The sequence below is a fragment of the Triticum urartu genome, chromosome 7 (genome assembly GCF_003073215.2).
Source record: "Triticum urartu cultivar G1812 chromosome 7, Tu2.1, whole genome shotgun sequence".
Taxonomy (NCBI): Eukaryota; Viridiplantae; Streptophyta; class Magnoliopsida; order Poales; family Poaceae; genus Triticum; species Triticum urartu.
The window spans coordinates 302,704,330-302,731,652 of record NC_053028.1 but is presented as its reverse complement, the minus strand read 5'-3'; the positions used below and the strand labels follow the sequence as shown (position 1 = coordinate 302,731,652).

The following is a 27,323-nucleotide window of genomic DNA, read 5'->3' as shown; positions in this document are numbered from 1 at the left end:
GTTTGCTGAGTTGTATATACATGACCCAGCTAATGAGATCAGGCATAGGATGAATGCCTTGAATCCAGAAGATAAGCCTACTGGGGGTGTGGATGAGAATATTGTGGTTGGTCTTAGAGACATGCTTGATGTGTCTAATCCATTGGTGCAAACCTTTAGGGAGGCGAGTAGGATGATAGAGGGTCGTGGGGATGAGCCCATCGAGGATATCTCGATTCGTATTATTGGGCCTTCAAAGGGCGATAGTCCCCAATTTAGCTTGCCTACAACCATTGGACTTGCTGCTCTAATAGTTGGTGGTGATTTAACATTAGAAGCGTCCTGTCGGGACATTGTTGTTTGCAGCCGTTCCGATGGTTTACAATAGATATCCTCTCTGAATACTGCGTTCATGCCGCTGCAGTACCCGCTGCTCTTCCCTTATGGAGAGAGGGGGTTTCAGGTCAATGTTCCTCACCTGATTGTTCCTGAAGACGATGATAATGGCGGTCCTGTTGATCCTAATCACACCCTTGGAAGCCCACCTGATGAGGCATCCTCTTCGTACCCTGCTGGTGGTGGTGATGATTCCACTAATAGTCGAAATAGGATGACCATGCAGGATTACTATCGTTTTATGTGTCACTATAGAAGTGATCAGCCTAATCCCTATATATGTTATGGCCTTCTCTCCTCCCAGGCGGTAGTCGATGCGCGTGCATGCATTGATGAAAATAGGCTGTGGTACATCTTAAGAAACCAGGATATGCTGAGGTCGGAGCACATGCAGGGCATTGCTGATGCGGTGGGTGATGGGTGTGTTGATGGTGATGCTCTTGGGAAGAGAACCATTGTACCTTCCAGTCATACTGGTGGTCGTCGCTATTACAATGAAAATTTCCATGATGGTCTCGCAGTTTGTCGAGTGCACGGTGCGCCAGATGTGTTTACCACTTTCACTTGCAATCCCAAATGGCCTGAGATCACCAATTCATTGGAACCCGGCCAGACGCCTTCTGATAGGGCAGATATTGTTGTTGTGGTCTATCACATGAAGCTCATCGAGTACTTAGACGAGATCAAATCCGGACGGGCTTTTGGTGCGGTTACTGCTGGTACTGTGTGCTGATGTGCTATATCTTTTATTGTGGTTTGTTGACAGTGTTCTTGTCTTTCTGTTGAATAGTCTGGCTGATGTGACTTTCCTGTTTTGTTTTCAGTTTTGTATACCGTTGAGTTCCAGAAGCGAGGGCTGCCTCACGCGCACATACTTGTGTGGAGGAAAGGAGGCAACGGTGAGATCGGTGTTGAAAGTATTAATTCGTTCATATCTGCTGAGATACCTGATCCGTTACTTGATCCTCTAGGATATGCATTAGTTTCTGAATTCATGATGCACGGTCCGTGTGGTGACATGAATGATAAGTGCATCTGCATGAAAAATGGTGCTTGTTCTAAATATTTTCCTAAGGATTTCAGAGATACCACTATTGTTGATGATAATGGGTTTGTCTTGTATCGGCGTCGCAACAATGGTCAAAGGGTCTATAAAAATGGTCATTATCTTGATAATAGGCACGTTGTTCCTTATAACATGGCAATGCTTAAGAAATTCCAGGGCCATATAAATGTAGAGTGGTGTAATAAGACGCAGGTTATGAAATACCTCTTTAAGTACGTGACTAAAGGCGCTGACTACTCTAAGGTCATGTTAGAGAGGCTAAAAAAGTTAAATAAAGATGGTTGTCGCACGGTAGATGAGATTCAAGAGTATCTGATATGTCGCTATATATGTGAGTATGATGCGCTATGGCGTATATTTGGGTTTGAAATACATTATAAAATGCCATCCGTTCAAAGGCTGACTGTTCATATGCCTGGTATGAATACTGTTTACTATCGTTCTGGTGTTGACCTCACCAAAATTGTTGATTCTGACTTCTTGCAAAAGACTATGCTTACTGAATGGTTCGTTGCTAATGAGATGTTTGAAGATGCTCGCTCATTGACGTACTGTGATTTTCCAACTGCTTGGACATGGGAAGCTAAAAGTAGATCATGGCATCCAAGGGGTGGGGGTCAAAAGATTGGCCGCATATATTATGTACATCCTTTGAGTGGTGAGTTGTATTACTTGCGCATGCTCTTGATGATTGTTAGAGGGGCTACGTCTTACGAGGGTCTCCGGTCATACAATGGTCGTCTTTACCATACTTTTAAAGAGGCATGTGCCGCCCGTGGTTTGTTAGGTGATGACAACGAGTGGTATGTAGCATTTGATGAGGCAGTTGTCTGGGGGTTTGGCCATCGTCTTAGGCATTTGTTTGTGACCATGCTCATGCATTGTTCTATCAAGGATGAGCTTGTTTTTTTTAGCGTCACTGTGATAGCATGTCCGATGATATCCAGCATAGGCTGCGGCAGGCCCTAGGTAATAAGAACTATGTCGTCCCTCCTGAAAGATTGAGATGCATGCTTCTTGACGAGTTGGCCGAGGTTTTCTTGAAGCATGGCTCTGATATTAGAAACTTTAATCTGCCATCTCGCTCTGGCGAGAGTGGACAATCTGAAGATAACCGTTTAATTCATGAGGAGTTGTGTTATGATGCAACTGCTTTGTCCAAACAGGCCTTGGTCATGTTTAATAGTCTAAACGAATACCAGTTGGTTGCTTACAAAGCAATTGTGGATTGTGTGCATGCGGGGGAACCTGGGTTTTTCTTTATCTCTGGGTACGGTGGTACTGGGAAAACCTACTTGTGGAATGCAATATGTGCTAAACTTAGAGGTGAGAGAAAGATTGTGCTTACTGTTGCATCTTCGGGCATTGCGTCGTTGCTATTGCCTGGTGGTAGGATGGCTCATTCTCGCTTTAAGATACCTATCATTCTTGATGATAATACATAGTGTGATATTAAGAGGGGCTCCCAGCTCTGTAAGCTGTTGATGGTTACTTCGCTTATTATTTGGGACGAAGCACTTATGGCACACAGGAAGTGCTTCGAGGTTGTAGACAGGTCTCTGCATGACGTTCTTTCCGCGAGTAATCCAGATCTTGCGGATATACCGTTTGGTGGAATAGTGATGGTCTTGGGTGGTGACCTTAGACAGATCTTGCCGGTTGTTGAGGGAGGCACTAGGCCTCAGATCGTTGATGCGGCAATCACTAATTCTCCGTTGTGGCGGTCTGTTCATAAATTGACGATGTCGGTTAACATGCGCTTGGTTGTACCCGATGCAGATATGCGGGTGCAGGAAAGTGTTGCCTTATTTAGCAAGTGGGTGCTGGATCTAGGTGAGGGCAAGTTGCCTGTCAAGAGGCAAGATGATGAGGGTGGGGCTTCCTGGATAGAATTACCGGACGACCTCTTGGTTTGTACGTCCGGTGATCCAATATCGGCTATTGTTTCTGCTGTCTATGGAGATTTTTTGCAAAACTACTTAAATTCTGGTTACTTGCAAGAAAGAGCTATTTTAGCCCCTACGAATGACCATGCTGAAGATATTAACGACCATGTCCTTGGATTAGTCCCTACCGATAGCAGAGACTACTTGAGTGCCGATTCTGTCGACGGTTCTGCAGATACTGTCAAGGGACAAGATGTCTACTACCCCATTGAGTACCTAAACGCAACCAAGATTATAAATTTTCCAAATCATAAACTGACACTTAAGGTTGGTGTTCCAATTATGCTACTTAGAAACCTGAGCCAAACTAATGGTTTATGTAACGGTACGCGCCTGGTTGTAAAGGAATTGGGTGACCGATTCATCGAGGCTGTTATCATGACTGGCTCCCATGTGGGTGACGCCGTTTATATCCCTAGGATTGAACTGTTGGCAAAGAAGGGAAATGCACCCTTTGTGCTTAGGCGCCGTCAATTTCCTATTCGTCTATGCTATGCCATGACAATTAATAAGAGCCAGGGAGAGACATTGGCATGTGTTGGTATATATCTTAAGAGTCCTGTATTTACGCATGGTCAGTTGTATGTGGCAGTGTCTCGTGTTACTTCGAGAGGTTTGCTGAAGATTCTTATATTGGACACTGATGGCAAATGTAGCTCTAAGACAAAAAACATTGTTTTCCCTGAGGTCTTTAGGGCCGCGGGGATGACTTACGGTTGTCTACAATGGTATTCCTCATTTTGGTAGGTGTTGGCATATTTTTTTTGGATTACGTGGTATTTTGGTTGGATATGTTTGCTGTTGGATATATGGATAATTGTTCCCATGCGGTATGGATGGTGTTTTGGACGTTTTTCTGGTTGGTCGTTGACTTTATGTTGTGCTTTATTTTCTATTGTGCATATTTAATCAGTTTAACAGTACAACTGTCTTCTGTTGCTGGGTATCCTGTTGTAGATGGCTGGTCTACAGGGTCTTGTTCCCGGGAACAAAAACCTGACTATCCGTGTGTATGTTTCGCGCCTGTGGCAACACCGTGGGACCACTGATAATGGCCCTATCAACACACACTGACATTGTCCTTATGGATACTAAGGTATATGCCTTGTCCAATTGATGTGCATTGTCTTGTTTGTAGTTTTATTTTATCTTTCTTGCCTGGTGCTTGATACATGCTATTCCTTGATAGGGTGACCATATCTATGCTGAGATTCGGGAGAAACTTGTCCCCAAGTTTATGGGTAAACTAAGAGAAGGATGTGCGTATGAGCTTTCTGATTTTCTGGTGTTCCCGAATAAACACTATTTCAAGCCTGTCGATTCGAAACACATGATCAGGTTCAATAGGTTCACCACGGCCGATCCTAATACTGATCCAGAGGCTCAGTTCCCTTTCTGCACCTACTCGCTCACCGACCTGTCTCGCCTACCTGCCCCTGAAGATACACCTGCTTTCTTCATAGGTGTGTTGTCCAAACAGTTGTTCCATTCCGGCATATGCCATGTGCACCTGTGATATGTTTTCCCTTTGTTTGGTTATTTAGATGTGCTTGGCGTTATCACTGGAGTATCCAATGTTGTTACGTATCACAACTCGAACAGGAGCGAGCCTTACATAAAGCGGTGCGTTGGTATCAAAGATCTGAGGTATGATATCTTGCTCTGCCAGTTGTCTAATATTTATGTCGTTGTTCCAATTATCTTAGCTGTTGTTTGACCATGTCTTGCCCACTGTGCAGTGGATACTAGATAACTATTGTCCTCTGGGGCGAACGTGCTATGGCTTTTGATGGAGATGCTGTTATCGAGCTAGGTCTGACTGGACCAGTCATTGTGCTGTTTGTTGGAACCTTTGTAAAGACCTATGAGGGTGAGTACTATGCGTAAGTTACTTGGGTGCCTGTTCTTTTGCCCGCGTGTACTCGCGTACCCTGATCTAGCTTTTGTAATGGTCTGCAGGTCGAAGAGGTATAAGTGGGAGCGTGGCATGTCGTTGGTACATTAATGATGACATTTTAGAAATGCTGGAATTCACCCAGAGGTGTGTGGTGTTCCATTGATGTTCAGTTTCCTTGTGTGCCCTCCCTTGCCTAACTTGGTGTTTTTTTCTGGATGTTGCCTGAAGGCTCCAAGGCAGGTTCTCTCCTGTAGAAAAAATTGTCCTTCAAGGACAGACATCAGCTGAGGTTAGTGCCCAGGTCGATTTGGAGACCAAGGCAGTTGATGAACTTTTGGCCCTGAACATCCATAAGAACCAGGTCAATATCTTGTCCTTCTCCGTTTGTTCTGGTTTGTTCTATGGCGTGTTTCTTTGCATTCCTATTGAATATTGTTTTTACCCTCCGTCGTCTCCTTTGTAGGATGTGCGTTTCCGTTGCTCGGTTACATTGAGTGGCTTGATTCCTGGCCTGCGCTATTGGTTCATGTCATGCACAAAGTGCTACAAGACCTCACATCCATATGGGACCGTCTACAAGTGTACTGGTGCCGACTGTTCTTGCGTCGGTGCAATGCTGAGGTAGTTATCTTTGCACATACATGAGTTCGTTTCCACATCCTTTGTTCGTTTGGGTGTATACCAAATTTGTGCTATGTTGCAGGTACCGGATCTGTTTCATGGGCGGAGACGATACAGGGGAAGCTGAATTCGTTTTCTTTGACCGGGCAGGCAAAGATCTTGTTGGTAGGTCTCTGATTACTCTGCTCCGTGATGGGAAGTCTAACACCGCTCCTCTTGATGAGATTGTCCAGATGGCACGCGAAGATTATTCTGTGCCCAAAGAGTTGTCTGCATTGGTTGGGCAAAGGCATAGCTTTGTAGTGTCCATCACCTCAAAGAGCTTTTTACCTGACACAGAAGTGACATCGTTTCAAGTAAACAGGCTGGACTTGCCTGTTGAGCCAATTGTGCGGAATGCGGTTCTGTATCGTAAGGCAGATTCATCCGGGTTGTCTGGTGGCAGTACAAGTTCCTTTGCTGGTGCTGGTTTACCAACCGATGTGATACCCGCTGGATCGGTTCCATCTCTATCTATCGCAGACAGTGAGCACACTGATGAGCTTGTGTATGCTGGGGCAGGGCCAAAGGTGGGATGCTCTCTCGAGAAGACATGTTTTCTGTTGCCGTGCAATCGTTTTGTTTGTGTGATTTGCCTTAACCGGTACGTATCTTGTTTCTAGGAGCCTACCACACCAAACTACAACAAGGGTCATCTTTCGCCAGCTTCTGTCAACAAAGGGTACGATAGCTGTTCCAGAAAAATTGCCCAACATGCTGTTATCAGATTGTTTTATATGTGTGATATGTGTGAGATGACTTGGGTAAGTTTGTTGCTTGTAGTGTCGGTGTAGAGAAGGTGCTGAGCGGTAATATGCCCAAGTCTGGATTGCGTAAACAGTTGTTCCCTGCTGCCCCTACTCAGGTCTTACAGATCATTTTCTTGGTTATTATTTATTTACACTTAGTCATGTGATTGTCGATTATTCAGCTCATGAGGTATATCTTTTTTCGTCTGCTAGGGGGCTGAAAAATTGGATGGCGGCTCCGTCACTCATGGTGGTGATCCTACTGCTACTGAGAGGTATCTTGCTTTGGTCTAAATAAATCTTTTGATGGTATGTGAGTCATTGCTGCTATGTTTCACATGATTGTTGTTTGCCTTCTAAGTGAATCAACGGGAGGCCTGGTGTCACAGGGGGACGACCCCTCTGCAGCTAAAAGGCCCAAGCTATAGATCATATGCCCTGAGGAACCCTGCTCTTTTGGTATGCCTGTTACATGCCTCTTATACCATCGGTTGCCTTATGTGTTCCGTCCGATTTGCTTCTTAGTTGAGTTTGTGTTTTTACAGGATTGCTTCGTGTTAGTCATGCGTCTGGTCAGAGTGATGCCCTAGCGAGTGAACGTTTCGGCATGGATTAGATGATGAAGCTCTCTCTAAGTCTATCGTCCCTTTTGTCGTGTCGTGTGGCTTATGATGAAGTGTTATGTTCTGCCAAATACTTTAGTCTGGTGTTCGCGAAAGACCAGTCGCTATTAGTACTTGGACTGGCGTCGGTGTTTACTTTTGTGTGGTGCCGTTTAGTTATTCGCTGCTGGTAAATGTAGTGACTTGCCCGGATACCTGATATCGTATGCTTGTTATTGTGTATACTGTTTTGTGCCTTCTTGCTTGGATCTTGCTTGTGTTCCATGGATGTTAACATTATTGTCTATGTTGATGCCTGTCACCCGTGTCTGATTTGTATCTGGGTCATATGTATTGCCCACTGTGGTCCAGTATTCCAGTTGTTTGGCTGTCCGAAAGTGAGTTGTTACTGTACCTTCTAGCACCCCGTTTGAAGATAATTAGCTTCCTATGCTTTTTTTGTTATGTTAACATTATTGCATGTGTTGATGCCTGTCACCTATGTCTGTTTGTATTTAGAACATATGTATTGCCCACTGTGGTTCAGTTGTTTGGCTGTCCGAAAGTGAATTGTTGCTGGACCTTCTAGCACACTGTTTGAATATAACTAGCATCCTATGCTTTCTTTGTTATGTTCGATCGGTTGTTTCGTCCTGTTGACAAGCTTTATAATCGGACGCCATCGTTATTCCTCTCTATTTTTAATTTGACAGAGTTGTGGACTATTCATGTGCCTCGTGCCTTTGGGATGTTGGTTCGCCCTGAATATTTGTCTTACTGGCACCGTATTTTTTCCCTTTCCCTACAATAAAGTATAGGCTGAAGGCTAGCACGCACCATTCTCGCTTATGATAATCTGAAGCTGCGTGGGCCTGTGGAGTGTATGTGGGCTGTTTTGGACGTAAATGGGCTTGTGTGTACGTGCGTGATACTGTTGCGATGGGTCCAGTTGGTTTCGCTATATGACACAAGCGTTCCTTTACTCGGTCTGCACTGACTGAAACCCTAGCTCAGCTCCAGACGGTTGGTGTCTGGCTCCTTTGCCGACGGCGACGGTCGTCCACAAGAGCGGTGGATCTGGAGATGGATCCAAAGGTAAATGCATCTGCTTTTTCCTTATCAAAAGTCTTTGCTGCTTCTTACTCTTCTATCCACTTGTTGTAGGTTACATCCCCGCCGGCGCCTCTTTATGTAGATCTGTCTGGAATTTCTTCCGCTTTGTGGAACCAGCCCATCTACTTGCGAATCTCCAGGTTGTGGTACCAACGAGGTGGCTTTGAGGATGGTCCTATCAAGAGTATACATATGGTGGTGACTGACGAGAAGGTAAATAGCTATTTATTTTCCAATCTTTTATAACTCGTATACTGATTACATTGGTTTGTCCTTCTCTGCATTATGTTCTCTTCGTGAGATTGGGATGCTCCCTTTTATCAACTGTGATTTATATAGTATGATTTATGTTTCTTTGTTTGTGATACTGATGGCTGATGTGTTTTGGCGCCTGTCTGTAGGATAATTTGCTGTTAGTTAGTTGTCTGATTTATTCTGCATGTGCATTCTTCTGTAGGGAAACCATGCCAACGCGACTATGCCCAATGAGGTCGTGGACATGTTTGTGGACAATCTACATGAGAGGAGCTTGTATGTGTGTGCCAGGTTTCATATTAAGTCCCCTGCAGTAATACTAAAGGCGGTGCAAGACACTTATACATTATGGTTCACTGGATCAACAACTGCTCGTCGCCTCGATATTATTCCGGATGATCCTGTCCATTGGTCGTATGAGCTTACGCCGATCAACAATCTGCCTCCGGCCACAGATGTTCCTGCACGATTGGTTGGTATGTACAGCAAGCTTTTGTATGCACCATGTTTGGTGCGTGTTGATTGCTGATCGCTCTGTCAACTGTCTGTTGCTCTTATAGATGTCATCGGAGTCATAAGCAGTGTCTCTGATGTAGCATTTTTTCAACCGCCGCCTTGGACACAGGCTGTACGTGTGAGAGATGTCTTTGTTCGCGATCTCAGGTACGCGTCGTGTCCTGCCCTCCGTTAGGAGTACTGTATGAAATTTGTGTTAACTAGCTATCTAACTAATCCTGTAGCAACTCCGTTGTTTCATTGGCTATGAAGTTAAAGTAAGACTATGGGGGGAGCATGCTTTTAGATTCAATGGTTCAGATGTTCTTTTGCGTGGAAGCACCGACACAGGCGTGATCATATTTTATGGCATGACCGTCCGCATGTATAATGGTAAAATCCGTTATCCGTTGGCACATGTATTAATTGCTTCTGGTTTGATTTGTCTAACTAAGACAAAGATAATGTGTCTGCAGGGCGGAGAGGCTTAGCATCTAGGTCATCCACTGGGTGGTATCTAAATGAGGATATACCGGATATCAACGTTATGTATCTGTCAAGGTACGGTGCTGCTTTATTTGCGTTCTTTCTCTGTCGGTTGGGTCTCACCGAATAGCATTTTCATATAGCCATGCACAGGAGTTCCGTCCAATTGCAGAGGCTCCATTGCCTTTAGAGAGTGGTCTGAGGTCTTACCCTGACGATCACCACCCAAAGATGATTATGTGCAAGTTAAATAATTTTAACCTGTTTGAAAACAAGGTACATCATGTCCTGATCATATCAAATCTGTTGGATTATGTCATTCGGATGTATGCTCACTAACTGTGATATCTGTCTGTGTAGGGCCATGTATTTCGTTGTGCAGCGAGGATGACTAGGCTGTATCCCTTACCCGTGTGGTGGTTTGTGTATTGCTCTCGATGCTTTTGTAATGTGCTTCCTGGACCTGGCTCCGTCCCTTGTGCACCGGTCTATGTATGCACTCAAGGTTGCCAGGGGGTGGAACCTACGATCGGGTACGAGTTGTTCCTATATCCTTGATTACGATACATGATGCCTTCAATTATATTGATTTGTTTACTGTAACTTGCAATACAGGTACCGTATGTGTTTGGTGTGCACCGACGGCACGGATGAGGCCGGGTTTCTTCTGATTGGTAGAACAGCTCAAGTTGTAGTTGGTACAACTGCCATGTAGGTGATACGGAACAATAAACCTGACGATGAACCAATCAAGAACTTGTTCCATGCCGTTGCTCGAACAAGGTTTCCACCAAAGGAGTTTAAAGCATTATGCTCCATGAAGTTCAGGTTCGTTGTCCGGGTTACCCAAGACAGCTTCAGATCAAGGCGCCCGATGTTCCAGGTCATGGCAATTGAGTCTTGCGTTGCTCTAAAGCCGCAACAGTCGTCGCTTGATGTCACCGTTCCCCTTGGTGATTGATCAGTAGTCGTAACGGCTTATTTTGGTGTGCCGTGTAGTACTATCATAACTAGACATGATGCTTGTATGGACTACCCTACCTTATTGTAAATTATGCTTGTATGGGCCAGCTTGGTGGCATACTGCCCTTCCCTATTATAAATTAGGCTTGTATGAACTAGCCAGCCTGGTGGCAGGCTATCGGCTTATATTGTAAATTATGTATTATGAACAAGCTAAGCATTATGTATTATGAACAAGCTAAGCACTGGTCATGGTGAATGTCCTCTCATTTATATTATTAGTTGTTCCTTTCTTTTCTCGTGTTATATATGTTATGTGCTCCTCGTTGTTTCATATGCTTATTGGCAAATGGCCTTTAGGCATTTTATTTGTTAGATTATTGAACTTACATTGATATGGTTGTGTACTTTGACTTGGTACTGACAATCAGAATATGGTTACTGGACATAGATAACTATGTGCTGTGAACATGTGTCTAGAAGGCATTGATTTACTAACTTCTCTCCTTAGGAAATAATATTCACATGGTTATGTTGTGAGGTAATTATCATGTTGTTAGACTCACTTCTACTTTCTTGTAACATACGCTTTTAGGAATGATCTTATTCCAGTTAATTACATCTATCTTTCTTACACGCTGTGTCAAACTATTGAAATTAGTATTTCAAATCATGTTAGAAAGAATAAACGATATTGCCGGTTCTCCAAGCTAAAATGATTCCTTCATAAGCTTTAATGTGTTTTGATAAAAGATGTGATCTGTTTGTTTTAAATTTTATTGACTAATTTGTAAAATGTTAATGGCAACAAAAAAGGGCTTGCTGTTGGTATTAGATTGTCTCCTTAGTTGCGACTTGCTTGTTCCTCCTCTGAATAACAAGCATCTTTCGAATTTAGTTTAGGATATGTGTTTTTCTTAAGCAACAACAAGTAGTTATGTAGCCATCGCCGTCCTTATTTATAGCAAAGAAACAATTGTCATTTTTTTAGTTGCCATATGGCTGTTACCTGTGCACGGGCTCTTGTTCGGGCCCAGTTCAGTATGACAGGCCTTCGGCCTGGCCCGTTCGATGCGTGCCTCCCCTATATACTACTATATAAACAATGCTAGGGCAACCACTCTTTGCTTGTTCTTCCCTGCACTATTTCATGGCGGCGCCCTCTCCTCCTCCTACTCTGTACAAGGCAAGACCCTTCATCTTTTTTTTATCTCGCCGGCTCGCTGGCTTTTGCAAAATTCGGCTGTATTTTGGACACTTCCTTACGGTATCGTCGATCTGTGCATCCAGGCACCCCCAAGCTTTTCCTCGCGCGATGACAACAGGCGCACGGGAGGCGCTCTTCTTCGTCGATGCGGTGAACAACGACCATGATGTTCGTTCAACGATGTCTCCAGCTGCCAAGGTAAATCCCGTTTGCTTGGTCGACTTTAAACCATGCCTGCTTTAGATCTGTCCGGCCTTTATGCGACTGGGCCTGTCGTTCGTCTATGACAATGAGAGAATACTTTGTTGACTTGTGTTTTGTGGTACAGCTGTGTAACACCCCAGATGTAACTTTCCCAATTTTGTACTCCAACTCTAGCCGTTTCCGGCGTTAAGTTATTTATTTCCTCGGGTTCGGGTCTTTGTATCCGTGTGTTGTTATCGTTGTCATGCATCTCATATCATGTCATCATGTGCATTGCATTTGCATACGTGTTCGTCTCATGCATTCGAGCATTTTCCCCGTTGTCCGTTTTGCATTCCGGCGCTTCGTTCTCCTCCGGTGGTCATTTCTAGCTTTCTTTCGTGTGTGGGGATTAAACATTTCCGGATTGGACCGAGACTTGCCAAGTGGCCTTGGTTTACTACCGGTAGACCGCCTGTCAAGTTTCGTACCATTTGGACTTCGTTTGATACTCCTACGGTTAACCGAGGGACCGAAAAGGCCTCGTGTGTGTTGCAGCCCAACACCCCTCCAATTTGGCCCAAAACCCAGCTAACTCTGCTCCATCATCTAGAGCGTTCGATCACAATCGCGTGGCCGAAAACCGCACCTCATTTGGACTCTCCTAGCTCCCTCTACCCCTATATATAGATCCCCGCATTCCAAATCCCGGGCGAAACCCTAGAAATCGTCCCCGCGCCACGCCAGACAAAAATCCAGCCGCCGGACATTGTCCGCTCCGCCGCCCGGGCCAATAGGCGCCCGCCACGTGGCACTCCGCCGCCAGCCGCCGCCCGCGAGGCCGGCTCGGGGCCCCCGCGAGCCCATCGTCGCCGCCTGCCTCCTCCTCAGCCCGAGCCGGCCTCCCGCCTCACCTCCTCGTCGCCGGCCACGCCGCCGCCGCCACCGGAACCTCACGCCACCGGAACCTCGCCGCTGCCTCGATCCGGCCGCCGCCGCCCCGATCCGCTCGCCGCCGCCTCGGATCCGCGCCTCCCGGAGCCAGATCCGGCCGCCCCGCCGGAGTCCGGCCGCTCCCCGGCTTCCCCCCGCCGCGCTCGAGCCTCGCCGTCGCCGGAGACGGAGGAACCGGCCTCTTCTTGCCGGAGTTGATTTTTTTTTCTCGCGGGGTGATTTTTTTTCTACTAAGTCCCAGATATTTTCAGTTCAAGTGCTCTTGTTCGTTAGGCTGTAACTTTGCATCCGTAGCTCCGATTCATGCATATAGCATATCAAAATGTTCATCTCAGAGAGTACATCATTTCATTCCATTGCATCATTTTCATTTGAGCTCATCTCGATGCCCGAAATGCCGTTAGAAGAGGGCTACTTGAGTTAATTGTCAGATCTGCTACTCCGTTTAGGTTTTTGTCATTTTTGCCATGTTTAATGTGTGCATGATATGCCCTGATGCTCTACATGTGTTTTGTTAAGGGTTTTGTCATCTTTCCAGAGATGCAACCCATGTATTTTTAGGATGTGTTTGGTGACTAGTGCAAGCTTGCAAAGTGGTGCACTTAGTAATTCTGTTTTCAGGGACTTAGCATTTCCACTAAGTCCTTGATCTGTTTATCTCATGATGCCATATGTTCATGTTGTTTCCTAGTGATTCGTGCCTCTTTTGAGGATGATAAGTAAGGATGTTTTGTTAATATTGTAGTGCTCTACCTATCCATGTCTTTGTTTGCAATTATGGAGCACCCTAGATTGAGTCAATCGAGCTCTACTTTTGCTACTTTGTGAATCTGGGCAGATTGTCAACTTGTTTGCGATTTTGCCGGTGATGTTGTAGTTGATCCGTGCATGCTATGTTATTGTTCTTGCCATGTCTTGATTGCATTTTGTGCCTTCTTGATGGTTGTATGCTTGTCTTGCCATGACTTGCACCGTAGTGAGTGCATCGAGCTCGTAAACATGCCTACTTGAGTTATATTTCAGCATGTGTCAGTTTTCACTAAGTATGTGATCTGATTATGTTTTTGCTATGTTCACATGCTTGCAATTGTATTTTCCGATCCCTTTTGGCTCAAGGTCACTAAGGGACTTTTGTTAAGCTCTTTGAGTAGCTCCATGCCATGCTTTACTTTGCGATGTTCAGATCCTGTAGCATGTAGTTTTGTGGCTCCGAAGAGGGCTACCTGATCTGAAATTCCAGACAAGTGTTAATTTCACTAAGTCTGAGATCTGTTTGCCATATGCATTTTTGCCATGCTTGTTTGAACCTGTTAATGGATGAATTGGCCGTAGCTCAGTGCTAGACTTTTGTTAAGAATCTTGTGTGCATCCCTTCCATGTATTTTGTTGTCATGTTTGGGTGCTGTAGCATGTTCATTTCATTGCATTTAGATGCCTACTTGCTGTAAATCGCAGACCGGTGTCATTTTTGAATCGCTTGCCATTTCCAAACCGTAACTCCGATTTCGGCGTTCTTTATATCGTTTTCAAGCGATTTCATCTCATCTTTCCAGTGGCACACTTGGATTTCCAAGTTGAGGCCAGGTTCATGCATTTCCTGTCATATTTTGCATTTCGCATCCCGCATCGCATCCCGCATCGCATCCCGCATAGCATACCATCTTTGCATTGCGTTGTTTGAGTTTGCACGTGTTTGATTGTATCCTTTTTGCTTGTTTGTCTTGTTTGGGCAGAGCTGGGAGACGAGTTTGCTAACGAGGAGCCCGTTGAGTTTGCTTTCGAGGATCCAGTCAACTCTGACAACTGTGCAGGCAAGATGATCATACCCTCGAAATCACTACTATCTTTGCTATGCTAGTTTGCTCGCTCTTTTGCTATGCCAATGCTGTGATGCCTACCACTTGCTTTCAAGCCTCCCAAATTGCCATGCCAAACCTCTAACCCACCATGTCCTAGCAAACCGTTGATTGGCTATGTTACCGCTTTGCTCAGCCCCTCTTATAGCGTTGCTAGTTGCAGGTGAAGATTGAAGGCCGTTCCTTGTTGGAACATCTATTTACTTGTTGGGATATCATTATATTGCTATGTTATCTTAATGCATCTATATACTTGGTAAAGGGTGAAAGGCTCGGCCTCTCGCCTAGTGTTTTGTTCCACTCTTGCCACCCTAGATTCCGTCATATCGGTGTTATGTTTCCGGATTTTGTGTTCCTTACGCGGTTGGGTTATAATGGGAACCCCTTGATAGTTCGCCTTGATTAAAGCTTTTCCAGCAATGCCCAACCTTGGTTTTACCATTTGCCACCTAGCCTTTTCTTTCCCTTGGGTTCTGCAGACTCAAGGTTCATCATTATTTTACCCCCCCGGGCCAGTGCTCCTCTGAGTGTTGGTCCAAACTGTCAGCCGCCGGTGGCTACCAGGGGCAACTCTGGGCTGGCCTACCGGAAGTTTAGACAATCTGAGTGTGCCCTGAGAAAGAGATATGTGCAGCTCCTATTGGGATTTGTCGGCACATTCGGGCGGTGTTGCTGGTCTTGTTTTAACCTGTCGAAGTGTCTTGAATGACCAAGATATCGAGTCTGATCGGAACGTCTTGGGAGGAGGTCTATTCCTTCGTTGACCGTGAGAGCTTGTCATGGGCTAAGTTGGGACTCCCCTGCAGGGATATGAACTTTTGAAAGCCGTGCCCGCGGTTATGGGCAGATGGGAATTTGTTAATGTCCGGTTGTAGATAACTTAAACCTTAATTAATTAAAATGAATCAACTCAGTGTGTTACCGTGATGGCCTCTTCTCGGCGGAGTCCGGGAGGTGGACACGGTGTTGGAGTAATGTTTGCGCAGGTTGCTCTCTAGTTTCTCGCTCGTGCTTTGCCTCCTCTTCTTGCTCTCTTTTGCGAATAAGTTAGCCACCATACTTGCTAGTCGCTTGCTGCAGCTCCACATATATTTACCTTGCCTTACCTATAAGCTTAAATAGTCTTGATTGCGAGGGTGTGAGATTGTTGAGTCCCTGTGGCTCATAGATTACTATTACACCAGATGCAGGGCCTGATGATTCCGCTCCAGGAGACGCATATGAGCTCAAGTGGGAGTTCGACGAAGACTCTCAACGTTACTATGTTTCCTTTCCTGATGATCAGTAGTGGTGCCCAGTTGGGGGTGAACGGGACCGTGTCGCATGTTGGGTTATCTTTTATTTTGGCGCCGTAGTCGGGCCATGAGTGTTTGGATGATGTAATGTTATTTATGTACTTGATTGACATGGCGAGTGTAAGCCAACTATGTTATCTCCCCTTTATCATTTATATTATATGGGATGTTGTGAAGATTGCCTAACTTGCGACATATGCCTTCAATGCGATTATGTCTCTAAGTCATGCCTCGACACGTGGGAGCTATAGTCGCATCGAGGGTGTTACAAGCTGTTCTGTAAGCTATGTTCTGCAGTCAACTGTGTATCAAATTGTTTAGATACCGCGAATATCTTTTTTATGCTATCCATGCTTGCCTTTGATTTGCTTCCTATCATGCCGTTTATCTCCTTTGGTCTACCAGTTTGCCTTTGCTAATTATAGTTGACATACAACACTGCTGTTGTTTGAGAAATGCCTCTCAATAATGTGCCTGACATAATTAACATACTATTTACATTGTCGTTGTGCCGTCACGAAACTCTGATTTGTTTTCCAGCTTGCTGTTGCACATATGTTGTGCTCGATCTGAACCCGTCGCTAATGAAGCATAATACATTTCTATGGTCCTGTATCTTTGGTAGTAAAATACTTCCGTGTATTTCTCTTGTTGTATAGATGACTTACCACTCTACATATTCTAAATAGATGAAGCGTTATGTCACAATTAGGCCACGGGCTATGCTTAGTGCCGTTCTTGCTGAAGTTGGTTTACCGGAGGTGAAATACAAGACCTGCTCATATTCCCGGGGCCGGGTGGTGGCTACTGCTATCTTCTGGCCATCGCGGTCGCATTCGTCAGCACCAGCACCACATATGAGGATCAGTGGCGACCCAGCTGTGGATGTCAACGAGGCCATACAAAATGCTGCTACTAGCTACTTGGAACATCTTCAAACCACCATGGATATTAAGTTTGACTGCCCTCAGATGGAGAAAATTAAGACCAATATAAGCTACCTGTCCAACACTGTTGCCGAACAGTCCAGGAAGATCAGGAATCTGAAGGCTAAGGTGGAAAAAAGAAATCTCCGGGTCAGGGGCATTGCAAAGGGCCGGGGGTCACTTGCAGATGACATGCTCGGTTCTGCAGGGCGTATTGACAAGATGGCAGTCAACTACCTGCCTACAGGATCCTCTTCTGTTGTAGATGATGTGGCCTGGGATTGCTATCATCTTACTCAAGAAGCTGACAACCTTGCCTATCTGGCTGCCATGTGAACTGATGCAGTCAAGAGCGTTGGTGACTACCCATATGACATTGAGTCTGACTTTTCTGAATGTGACGAGTTTTATGGTTACTTCCCATCTGACCATGAGGGCCAGAACAGTGGTTACTACTCGTCGGACCTCGAGGGTGCTTGTGGTGCAAACTGCCTGTATGACGATTTCCTTAATGATGGATCCGACTGATGCTTCGATCGTGTGAGAACGCGCAAGTTCTTTTGGTTTATCAAGTAATATCAGCGTATCTGGCCATGTTGCCTCTACAGAGTTGTTATAAAGTACTGTGATGGCAACCTGCCCTACCCTTATTGTAAATTATGTATGGTCGGTCCTATGAGACAATCCTTGATGGTTGTATGATCGGTGCTACTAGACGGTCCACCCTATAGTTATTGTAAATTATGAACCAATTAAGTGGTAGCTCTGATGTTGGTCTTCTAATCTGTTCACTGTGCTATGTCTACTGCTTTGTTTCGTACACACATTATCTTCTGCCCTCTGACTTTTGCCAAAGTCATTGATAATACACCATTGTGGACCTCTCCTATTCATTCGGCTTTCGCGGCGGCGCTATCCCCCTTTCCTATAGCCAAGGCAAGTTCCTTTCCCTGCCTCCTTTGTCTCCCGATTAATTTCCTTCTGTTGGTTTGCTCCATGATATGAGATTAATCTAAATGCATCGGCTGTTTTTCTATCTAAGGCCTCGAAGCTTTTCCCCGCGCCATGGCACCACGCGCACGGAAGGAGCTGTTTTCCACCAGCGCAAGGAGCAGCGACCAGGGTCTTTGTTCAACGGCGTCGTCGGCTGGCAATGTGAGCCGTTTTCTTTGGTCGGCTCTGCTACATGTGTGTTCTAAATTTGATATGGATCTTAGCATATTGTTCAATATTTTGGCTATGATAGTTGTGGTCGAACAATCGTACGACCGCCCTCCATATAACTTATTAAGTACACAGTTGAAACCAGCACACCAGTCTTTTGTTGTAGCAAATGGTCTTTAGGCAATTTATTTGCTGGATTCTTGAGCTTACCGTGATATGGCCATGTACTTTGCCTTGCTGCTAACAATCAGAATATGGTTATTAGACAGACATAACTATGTGGTGATATTTGCTTACAACATATGCTGCCAGAAATGGTCTTATTCCAATTAGTTAGTTTGAGATTTTGTATGCTCTGCGTCAAACTAATGGAATTTATCTCTCCAATCATCTTAGAAAAAATAGGCGATATTGCCGATTCTCCATGCTCAAATGATTATGTCATCAGACCTACACAACAAGTAGCTAATTATTATAAGGTTATAATTGGTTCGTGCCGATGAAATCAAACTACATAATAAATTCACGCTCATGTTTATTAGTTCCTGATTCCAATAGGTTTTAAAAAAATATCCATGCATTTTTTTAAAAAATTTCATGTGCTCCAACAAAAATTGTGATGTGTTTGCTTCATACTTCATTGAATTTTTTTGTAAAATGCTCGTGGGGATAAATAATGGCTCACTGTTAATCGGTGTCAGAATTTCGAATAAAAAAACATACTTCTTATAAGTCGTGTGCTTTTAGTAAAGTGTTCACGTATTTTATAAATATTCATTGGCGTTTACAGGAACTATGATCATAAATATGTTCTTGTGATTTCACAAAAGAGTTCTAGCCATGCTAACTTATCTAGAAAATACAAACGTATGGAAGGACCGACGAAACAAAAGGCGGAATCAGACAAACTGATCAGATGTAACTTCTACCGCCACAACAAATAATAGCTTATTATCCTAGGTATAAGATATCTGCTTGCAAGAAATAGAAAAACACATATTAGTTTAGCATAGCCCCGGCCTTACCTGGTCCCTGGCCCATTAACAGCCCAATCGGCCGCTGGCATGCATAAGTCGAGGCCTCCAAAACGAAGAAACCACGCGGAACAGCTCGTCTCTCCCCGAACCCTATCGCTGCTTTCCTACTTCCTCCGACGCACAGGTGCGCCGCCGCCCCTCTTCCTCCCTCCCTCTCTTCTGCGCTGCCGACCCTCTCCAGCTATTCCGTGCCCCCGGACCATCTCCCTCGATCTCGCGCGCCGCTAGCCCATCTCCCTCTTTCTTGCGGTCTAGCTAGCTCTCCCTCGATCCATTTTCTAACCCCCTCGCTCGATCTTCAGGTTAGAAGGAGAAACAGTTGCAGGGTCTACGTGCTACCCCGGCGCGGCGGCAGAGCGAAGCACAGCCATCTCTCTTGAAGGTACAAACCCGTCTTCTTCTCCCCTTGTATATCTTTTTGTTCCAACTGTTGTTGTGTGCTACATCTTTTTGTTTAATTTGCTGTTGTCCAGCACATCTTTGCAATATGTGATAATGCGTAATAATTTTGGTAGCATGCATCAACTGTAGATGGTCAAGAAGATGAACTGTGTGCTGTCAAATGTGTTAACTATGTGCACTTTGTTGAAAACTGTATATCGTGTAGATGTACAAATATATTCAATGCATTCATTCCTCTATCTTTTGTTATCTATTTTCTCCCTGCCCCAATCTCACTCTTCTAGCTCACACCCCGCAGACAGCGTATGGACGGCATGGGCGTTGGGGATGTTTGCGAGAAGGGATCTCCTGGCTTGGCATCGTCAAGCACAACACCCTCTGAACCAAAGGTAACAAACTGAACCTCTGGTATAACTAATTGTTCCCATGCCCTGTCATGCTGACCGTCTTATTAATTCACTGGTACGCCTAAATATGCCTAGGAACCTCTACTTAACTACTGTTTCTTGGTGAATTAGAAACCCTGTCTGGCAGTAGGTGGTCAACTGTGCAGCGACTTTAGTCTTGCCTGTCATTTGGGGAAAAACTCGTTGTCATGTTTTATGACCAAGCAATTTAATCAACTATATATGATATACCTGCTTCGTTTTCATGTTTGTTCAATTCCATATCACTGCCTTTCAAAGGAAGAAAGGCCTTCTTGTCATATTTGAGCCTATGTGTGTGAGCTATGTTCAGAGAAGCTGCTCAAGGAATTGTCTAATTATTCTTATGTTATAAGAATTGGCTACTCAAAAATGCTATTCATTTTTTAAAGACAGAAGCTGTAATTTATGTAGTAGAAACATGTTAGTGGGATATGTGCGAAGGAAGTAGTTTCCAGATATACTTTGTTTAGCTTGATGTTTTTATGTAATATATGTTGGCCGCATCTATTGCCTGCTAACGCCACTCCCTTGCAGTGTTCATGATTGTTGTAAAACAGCATGTCTTAATGAGACTAAAGTTATTAACCGATGTATTATGTTTCTAATTGATTGGTTCATACTGATCGATAGGCAAACAAATTTAGTTTCACCAACAGAACTTAATACTTATTTTTCCCTGATTTATAACTCAATGCAATATATTGTGAGATTATCCCTTTGTTAAGCAAATATTATATCCTTTTATTTCCTTTGCAGGAAGATGGCCATGTAATACTGATTCCCCATTCCCACATCTTCGCCCTCATGCTGCAAGCTCTGAAGTTGCCGCCTGCGAATTACCATCATAAGACATATCCGGGCAACAACTCTCGTGTTACGGTTACTTTTAATTCATCATTACAGTTGATCGATGGTTTGCGTGTTCGAACCTCGATATCTGGTGTGATCTCAAACAACTATGATGAAGCAGAAGACAGTGCTGCTATCGCAGCCATTAGGTTTATGGAGAATGCATGTGGCAAGGAAATCAGGGACTATCACTACACCCACGTACAAAGGCTGGAAAATCAAGTCACATTCCTAGAGCGGTACCTGGATGAAGCAAAAAAGAGAATCAAGAAGGTACGCAAAGGATGGTTCTATGCTGTCAGATACATGAGCTCGTATTCTACTCAGATACAAAATACGACAGCTGCTCGTCGCCTAAGAGGGCAGGACAGCACCAAAGGGGCGATGAAAACAGCACTCGCAAGCACAAGAAAGTTGGCAAAAAGACTATGTTGTATTGGCCTGAAATTGGAGCAGTGCCTAGAGACTACAGATAGTATCTGGTGAGCTCTGTTCGGCACATCGTACCCAGTATGTTTATGAACCATTGCCTTTGTAATGGAAAGTACCACCTGGTATCATGTAGCTCTTCTCACTTTGTTTTGAGCAAGGCACAGAGATTATGCTTCTATGAACTAACTTGTTGGCAGACTGCCCTTCCTTACTATAAATTATGCTTCTATGAACCAGCTTGGTATCGGGCTACCATCCCATGTTGTAAATTATGTATTATATATTATGAACGAGCTAAAGCAATGGTCGTGGTAATTTTTCTCTCATCTATTTTATTCATTGTTTCCTTGTTTTCTCATGTTATATATGTTCTGTGCTCCTCATTGTTTCATGTATTTATTGACAAATGGCCTTCGGGCAATTTATTTGTTATATACTATAACTTACAGTAATAAGACTGTCTAATTTGCCTTGGTAATAACAATCAGAATTTGGTTACTGGATACGCATAACTGTATGTTGGGAATATGTTAATTGTGGTTTCTATGATTGTATGCTGACCTGCTTTTACCCGTTGCCGCCTCCTCAAGATCGATTAGTTGGAAAAATTTAAATCCGGGGCGAGTTTTCAAATATCAAATTCATGTTGTGGAGACATTTCTCTTACCGGAATCTACTAATTTCTATTACTCGTTTTTTATAGCATCTGATATTGACTTGGGTAGCTAGACAACTAAACTAAAAAGCAGTTTTTTAGGCAGTACAATTAGAGGCAGTTGAGATACTTATAAAAAAATTATATGCAATAAAGAGCAGTTTTCTTTGGGCAATACAATAAGAGGCAGCTACTGAAAGTGCGTTATATCGACTAGAGGGGGTTGAATAGGCAATTTTTATGAAAGTCTTCAAAACGTGGAAGTTATGAAGACAAACGATAGAAATAAACCTATTACCCTGCAGCGGAAGGTAGACTACACTAGGCAAGCCATAGTCAAGTATTCAATAGAGTGAAAGCACAATGACTAATAGCAACAATGTAGTAAGGATCAGGTAGGAAGATATTGTGAAGCCACACAGAACACGCAGTCACTCAGTGAAGACAAAAGATAGTGCGAACATACAATGACTTCACAAGGAGTAACAGTAAGAAGAGAAGAAGATGAAACAGTGACTCGCTGAGACAATGTTTGTTGGACCAGTTCCAGTTGCTGTGATAACTGTACGTCTGGTTAGGGCGGCTAGGTATTTAAACCTTAGGACACACAGTCCCGGACACATAGTCCTGAACACGCTGCTCAGGACACCCAGTTCTCACCGTATTCCCCCTTGAGCTAAGGTCACACAGACCTCGCCCAATCACTCTGGTAAGTCTTCAAGGTAGACTCCCAAACCTTCACAGACTTCGTTCACCGGCAATCCACAATGTCTCTTGGATGCTCAGAACGCGACGCCTAACCGGCTGGAGGATGCACAGTCCTCAAGTGTAATAAGTATTCAGATCACACAGACAAGAAGACTTAAGTGATGCCTAATTCTCTTTGGCTCTGGGTGGTTAGGGCTTTATCCTCGCAAGGAATTCTTTCTCAAAGGCTTCGAGGTGGGTTGCTCCCAAACGACAAAAGCCGTACTCTGAATCTGAGCAGCCAACCGTTTATGGTTGTAGGGGGTGGGCTATTTATAGCCACTTGGCAACCCGACCTGATTTGTCCGAAATGACCTTGGGTCACTAAGGAACTGACACGTGTTCCAACGGTCAGATTTCAAACTCACACGACAACTTTACTTGGGCTTCAAGCAAAGCTGACTTGCCCGACTCTGGACAAGATTCGCTCTCAAAGTCTTCACTCGAAGACATAGGTTTTGTTTAAGCATCACTTCAGTCATTCTGGCTGGTTCTCTTGGACCCCACTTAACAGTATGGTGGTTCCTATGACTCAACACAGAAGAAAGAGAACTACGAAAGATCTAAGTCTTCGAGCTCCATAGGCTTCATGTGGTGTCTTCTCTTGTCATAGTCTTCAATGTGAATATCTTCATATACCACCTTTGACTTCAATGTCTTCATACATTTTTAGGGGTCATCTCTGGTAGGAAAACCGAATCAATGAGGGACTTCTACCTGTGTTATCCTGCAATTCTCACAAACACATTAGTCCCTCAACTAGGTTTGTCGTCAATACTCCAAAACCAACTAGGGGTGGCACTAGATGCACTTACAATCTCCCCCTTTTTGGTGATTGATGACAAACTAGTTGAAGTTTTCAACGGGGAATATCATCTGTGAAATTGTAAAGGATAAGGAATTGTCTTCATAAGTTGCAAGGGCTCCCCCTGAAGATGTGCATATAAGTAATTTGCTTTTGGAATGCAAATGCACATGGCAGATTGTACTTGTGGAGATCCACTTCAACTTATGATGACAATCCACTATGCATGTGAAAGTATATGAAGATAATGACATGCATAATGGAAAATGGACGTCTGCAGAATGATCTAAGTGCGGAATTTATCGTCGCAACACAAGGTGGCAGATAAGTAGCAGACGACCATCGAGTTTAAGTGTTACAACTCAAAGAACCAAATGTAGCAAAACGAGAGTTGTAAGCACGAAGCAAAATATAAAGCACCCGCCCATATGGACCCGCTTGAAGACTATCAACCTCATATGCTTCTCCCCCTTTTGTCAGTAAGGACCAAAAAGGTTTGAAGACATAAAGCATCTACTCGTTCCCATGAGGAGTAGGTGAAGCAGCAGGGTCGTTGGTGGTGTTTGGCGGTGCTGAAGAGCTTGGAGCAGAGTCAAAGCGTGCTGAAGGAGGTGGCGGTGAAGTAGCATCGTCTTCATCCTCGATCACTCTGGCATTCACAGTTGCAGCAGAGGAAGAGAACTCAGAGTCTTCAAGGGATGGAGTTCGTCACAGCACTGCCCTTCGAGGAGGTGTGGAGTCAAACTTGAATCGCTCAGTGAAGCCATCCTCTTGAAGATCATCTTCAGAACACATCAGCGTTAGCCCTTTCCATGTGCGGCGAGAGGTTTCATGGGCAACAAAAGCATTCTTGATGGCAAGATTGCGAATGCAATTAACATCCACCAAGAGGCTTTGCATCTGACGCTTCAGCCAGTCATGATGCCTATCCTGTTTCTAATGAAGAGCCACAAGAAGCTCTCGGTCGTTGAGAACACGAGTGCGCTTCTTGGGTCGTGGAGCAGTTGTACTGTTAGTGGCTTCAGTGAGAGCAGGATGCGGTGCACGTGTAGTGCCAGCTAAAGGATACACACGAGTTACGGCTTCCACGCCTTCAACATTCTGAGTAAAACTTTGATGCTCTGCATTCTGAAGACTGAGAGGTTCCTTGGCAGGCTCAGGATAGATGGCTTCAATAGACATATCCACATCAGGCAAAAAGATCCAATGGTTGTGGGCCGAGGGCTGATATGAGATAGCGGAGTGAAGTTTGATCAGCCGCATCACCCAAGGGGCGTAGAACTTCAAATCAAACAGATCAGAGCCAGATGCAGCAAGTTGGCGAATGAAGAAATCCTGTGTATTGAAGCATTTTCCATGAAGAATGTAGAAGACCAAAGTCTTCATGGCACCTTCCAGCTTGGCATGGGGAGAATGTCCTTTGATTGGCCAGAGAGTTCGCCTTATGATGTGATAAATGGTTCTTGGCAGATACTTAAGGTCTTCAACGAAGAACTCCATGGGATAAGCAGCATCTTGGGGCAATGGCTTCATCATATTGAGCATCTGACTCATATTAGGTTCAGTCTTCTGAAAGATGCTCTCAATAGCTTCACTATGAAGCTGACAACCATGCTCGTAGAGATCGCCAGGAGTGGGCAAACCAGTGAGCTCAATGATGTCAAAGGCTTTGGCTTCGTGACGAACGTTTCCTGTCATCCACTCCAGGACTCAAGTCTTCGGATCTCTGCTATACCGGCGAATGTGAAGTGTGGCATAGAATTGGAGCAGCAACTCTTCATTCCAATGCTCTTGGTCAGTGACGAACGGCAGCAGTCAAACCTCTTTGAAGCAATCCAGAGCTTCTTCCAGATAGGGCAGACCAGCTATTGCTTCAATGTCAAGGCGCTTGTGTGGGAAGATGCGACCTTGGTTGTAAAGAACGCATGAGTAATAGCTTCGCTGCGGATAACTCCAGAACCGATCAGATGATATTCTTTCCCTGGAGTAGGGGTTCCTGGAGCTGTTGAAGAATGTGTTGTCTGCTCTGAAGCCATTGATATTGAAGGAGCCAGGTGCTAATGCAGGACTTGGGAACCTTGGCAATCTTGGGATTGGCTTTTGTACCTAAGGCCTGTGCTCAACATGATAGTCGAACTGGGGACCGGCAGCAGACTCAGGAACAGAAGTGGTGGGATCAGTGGCTTTGCTGACTTCTGGTGCTTTTGTTGGTGAGGGCTCCACATTAGCTTCAGCCATGACAACGTCAGTGGCTTCAGTGGTGTTGGTGGTGGCAGCCTCAAGATGTTCAACCTCCACTTGACGAGCAGGAGGATCGGTCATGATCACGTTCTCCTTGAGAACTGCTTCTTGGTGGGACAGGGGAGTGGCAACTTGTGGGACTTCTTCTTCCGCGGCTGATGCAGCCGGATTGTCTTCAGCAGAGACTTGAGGCCTTGGGCCTTTGCGAAGCCTGCGCAATGCGGGTGACGCCTGTGGAGTTGCTGTTGGCTAGGCCTCAAGGTCTTCATTCTCTTGTGGGCGATCCGCCCATGAAGAATCTTGTGCAATTGGCGTCAGTGGACGACCAATGCTGATGAGTTTGCTGTGCGTTAGCACAGGCGATGATACCTGTTGGTGTTCTAGCTGAGGAAGGGCTGCATCATCTTCAACATGGTCATGATGACCAACGTCTTCAGCAGCGATGGGATCAGCTGCTGGAAAGTCTTCAGCTTCATGAGCCTCTGTGAAAGCAGGCTCATGGACAGTCAGTTTACATTCTTGTGGATCGGCGTCGGGGTGAACCATGGAAATGGGTTCAACAATTAAGGGCTCTGTGGGAGCAGCCCGTTCCTTCTTGGTCATTCTTTTCTTCTTGGCGGGGGCAGTAGCAGAGGCTTCAGGATGTTTTCTCTTCCTTGCTTCAGCCTCAGCAGTCCTGGTCTTCTTCAGTTCTGAAGCGGTTGACCTGACTTTTGGCTTCGGGCTAGTCATGCTAGTTGGGAAGACAAGGGGATCTGCCTCCTGCCTTGGTGCTTCAGGTTCAGCCATAGCGGGCTTCTTCTGCTTCTTGGCAGCCATCCTGGGGTCGATGCCAGGACGCCCAAGGGCCTTGCGCTTCTCAGCCTCATGTAGGCTTGCACACACCTATCATCCAGGACCTTCATGCGCTCACGAGAACCCTGAGCTTCTGCACGTTTCTTTAGAAAGGCTTCCTTGAGCTTGTGCAGCATAATCTTGAAATTCTTCACGTCTTGCACGCTGAGCTTGGCCATATGCTTCTTGAACTGAGATTTCTCAAAGTCAATCTTCTGCTTCAGTTCAACAATGCACTAGGCGATAGCTAACTCTGAAGCAATGGCGCCATGGAAGGCGACACTGAGGCCAATGGGTAGTTGGAGATCGTCGAAGCTGATGTTTGGCGTGTCAAACCATTCATCAATGAAGTTGTGGATGATTGTTACATCAAAGAGAGGCAGATCATTGAAGATTTCTACTTCTTCTTTACTCTTGATGAGTTGCTCAAGAGCGTCATCTGCAAGATCTTCATCACTTGACAGATCAATGGCATCATTGCGCAGAATGGTAGCAGCTGTTAGCTCTTGGCCGGTGTGTGGCAGAGGCATCTTGACCTTCTGGGGCTTGGAGATGCGTGATAAATCTTCGGACTGCACACTGTCTTCAGGAGGTGTAGTTGCCAGTGGCTTCGCCCGTGAGATTTTTGGTGAAGGGGCAGGCTTTGAAGCTTTAGGCTTCTTCAACTTCTTTGGCTTCGGCGCTGCAGGCGCTTCATATGA

The 27,323-nt window shown here is 44.9% G+C and overlaps 2 protein-coding genes across 2 annotated transcripts; both read left to right on the top strand.

Annotated features, from left to right (window-relative positions):
* The first annotated feature begins 11,786 nt into the window (after nucleotides 1–11,786).
* LOC125525587 lies at nucleotides 11,787–17,820 on the top strand. Its single transcript, XM_048690594.1, has 2 exons — nucleotides 11,787–12,012; nucleotides 16,792–17,820. The coding sequence occupies exons 1-2, from the start codon at nucleotides 11,923–11,925 to the stop codon at nucleotides 17,362–17,364; spliced, it is 663 nt and encodes a 220-aa protein (XP_048546551.1). The 5' UTR covers nucleotides 11,787–11,922; the 3' UTR covers nucleotides 17,365–17,820.
* Nucleotides 17,821–19,265: 1,445 nt separating this feature from the next.
* On the top strand, nucleotides 19,266–21,666 carry LOC125524369. The gene is made up of 4 exons (XM_048689428.1): nucleotides 19,266–19,353; nucleotides 19,532–19,611; nucleotides 19,930–20,020; nucleotides 20,816–21,666. Exons 3-4 carry the CDS (start codon nucleotides 19,937–19,939, stop codon nucleotides 21,392–21,394), a joined length of 663 nt encoding a protein of 220 aa, XP_048545385.1. The 5' UTR covers nucleotides 19,266–19,353; nucleotides 19,532–19,611; nucleotides 19,930–19,936; the 3' UTR covers nucleotides 21,395–21,666.
* The last annotated feature ends 5,657 nt before the right edge of the window (nucleotides 21,667–27,323 follow it).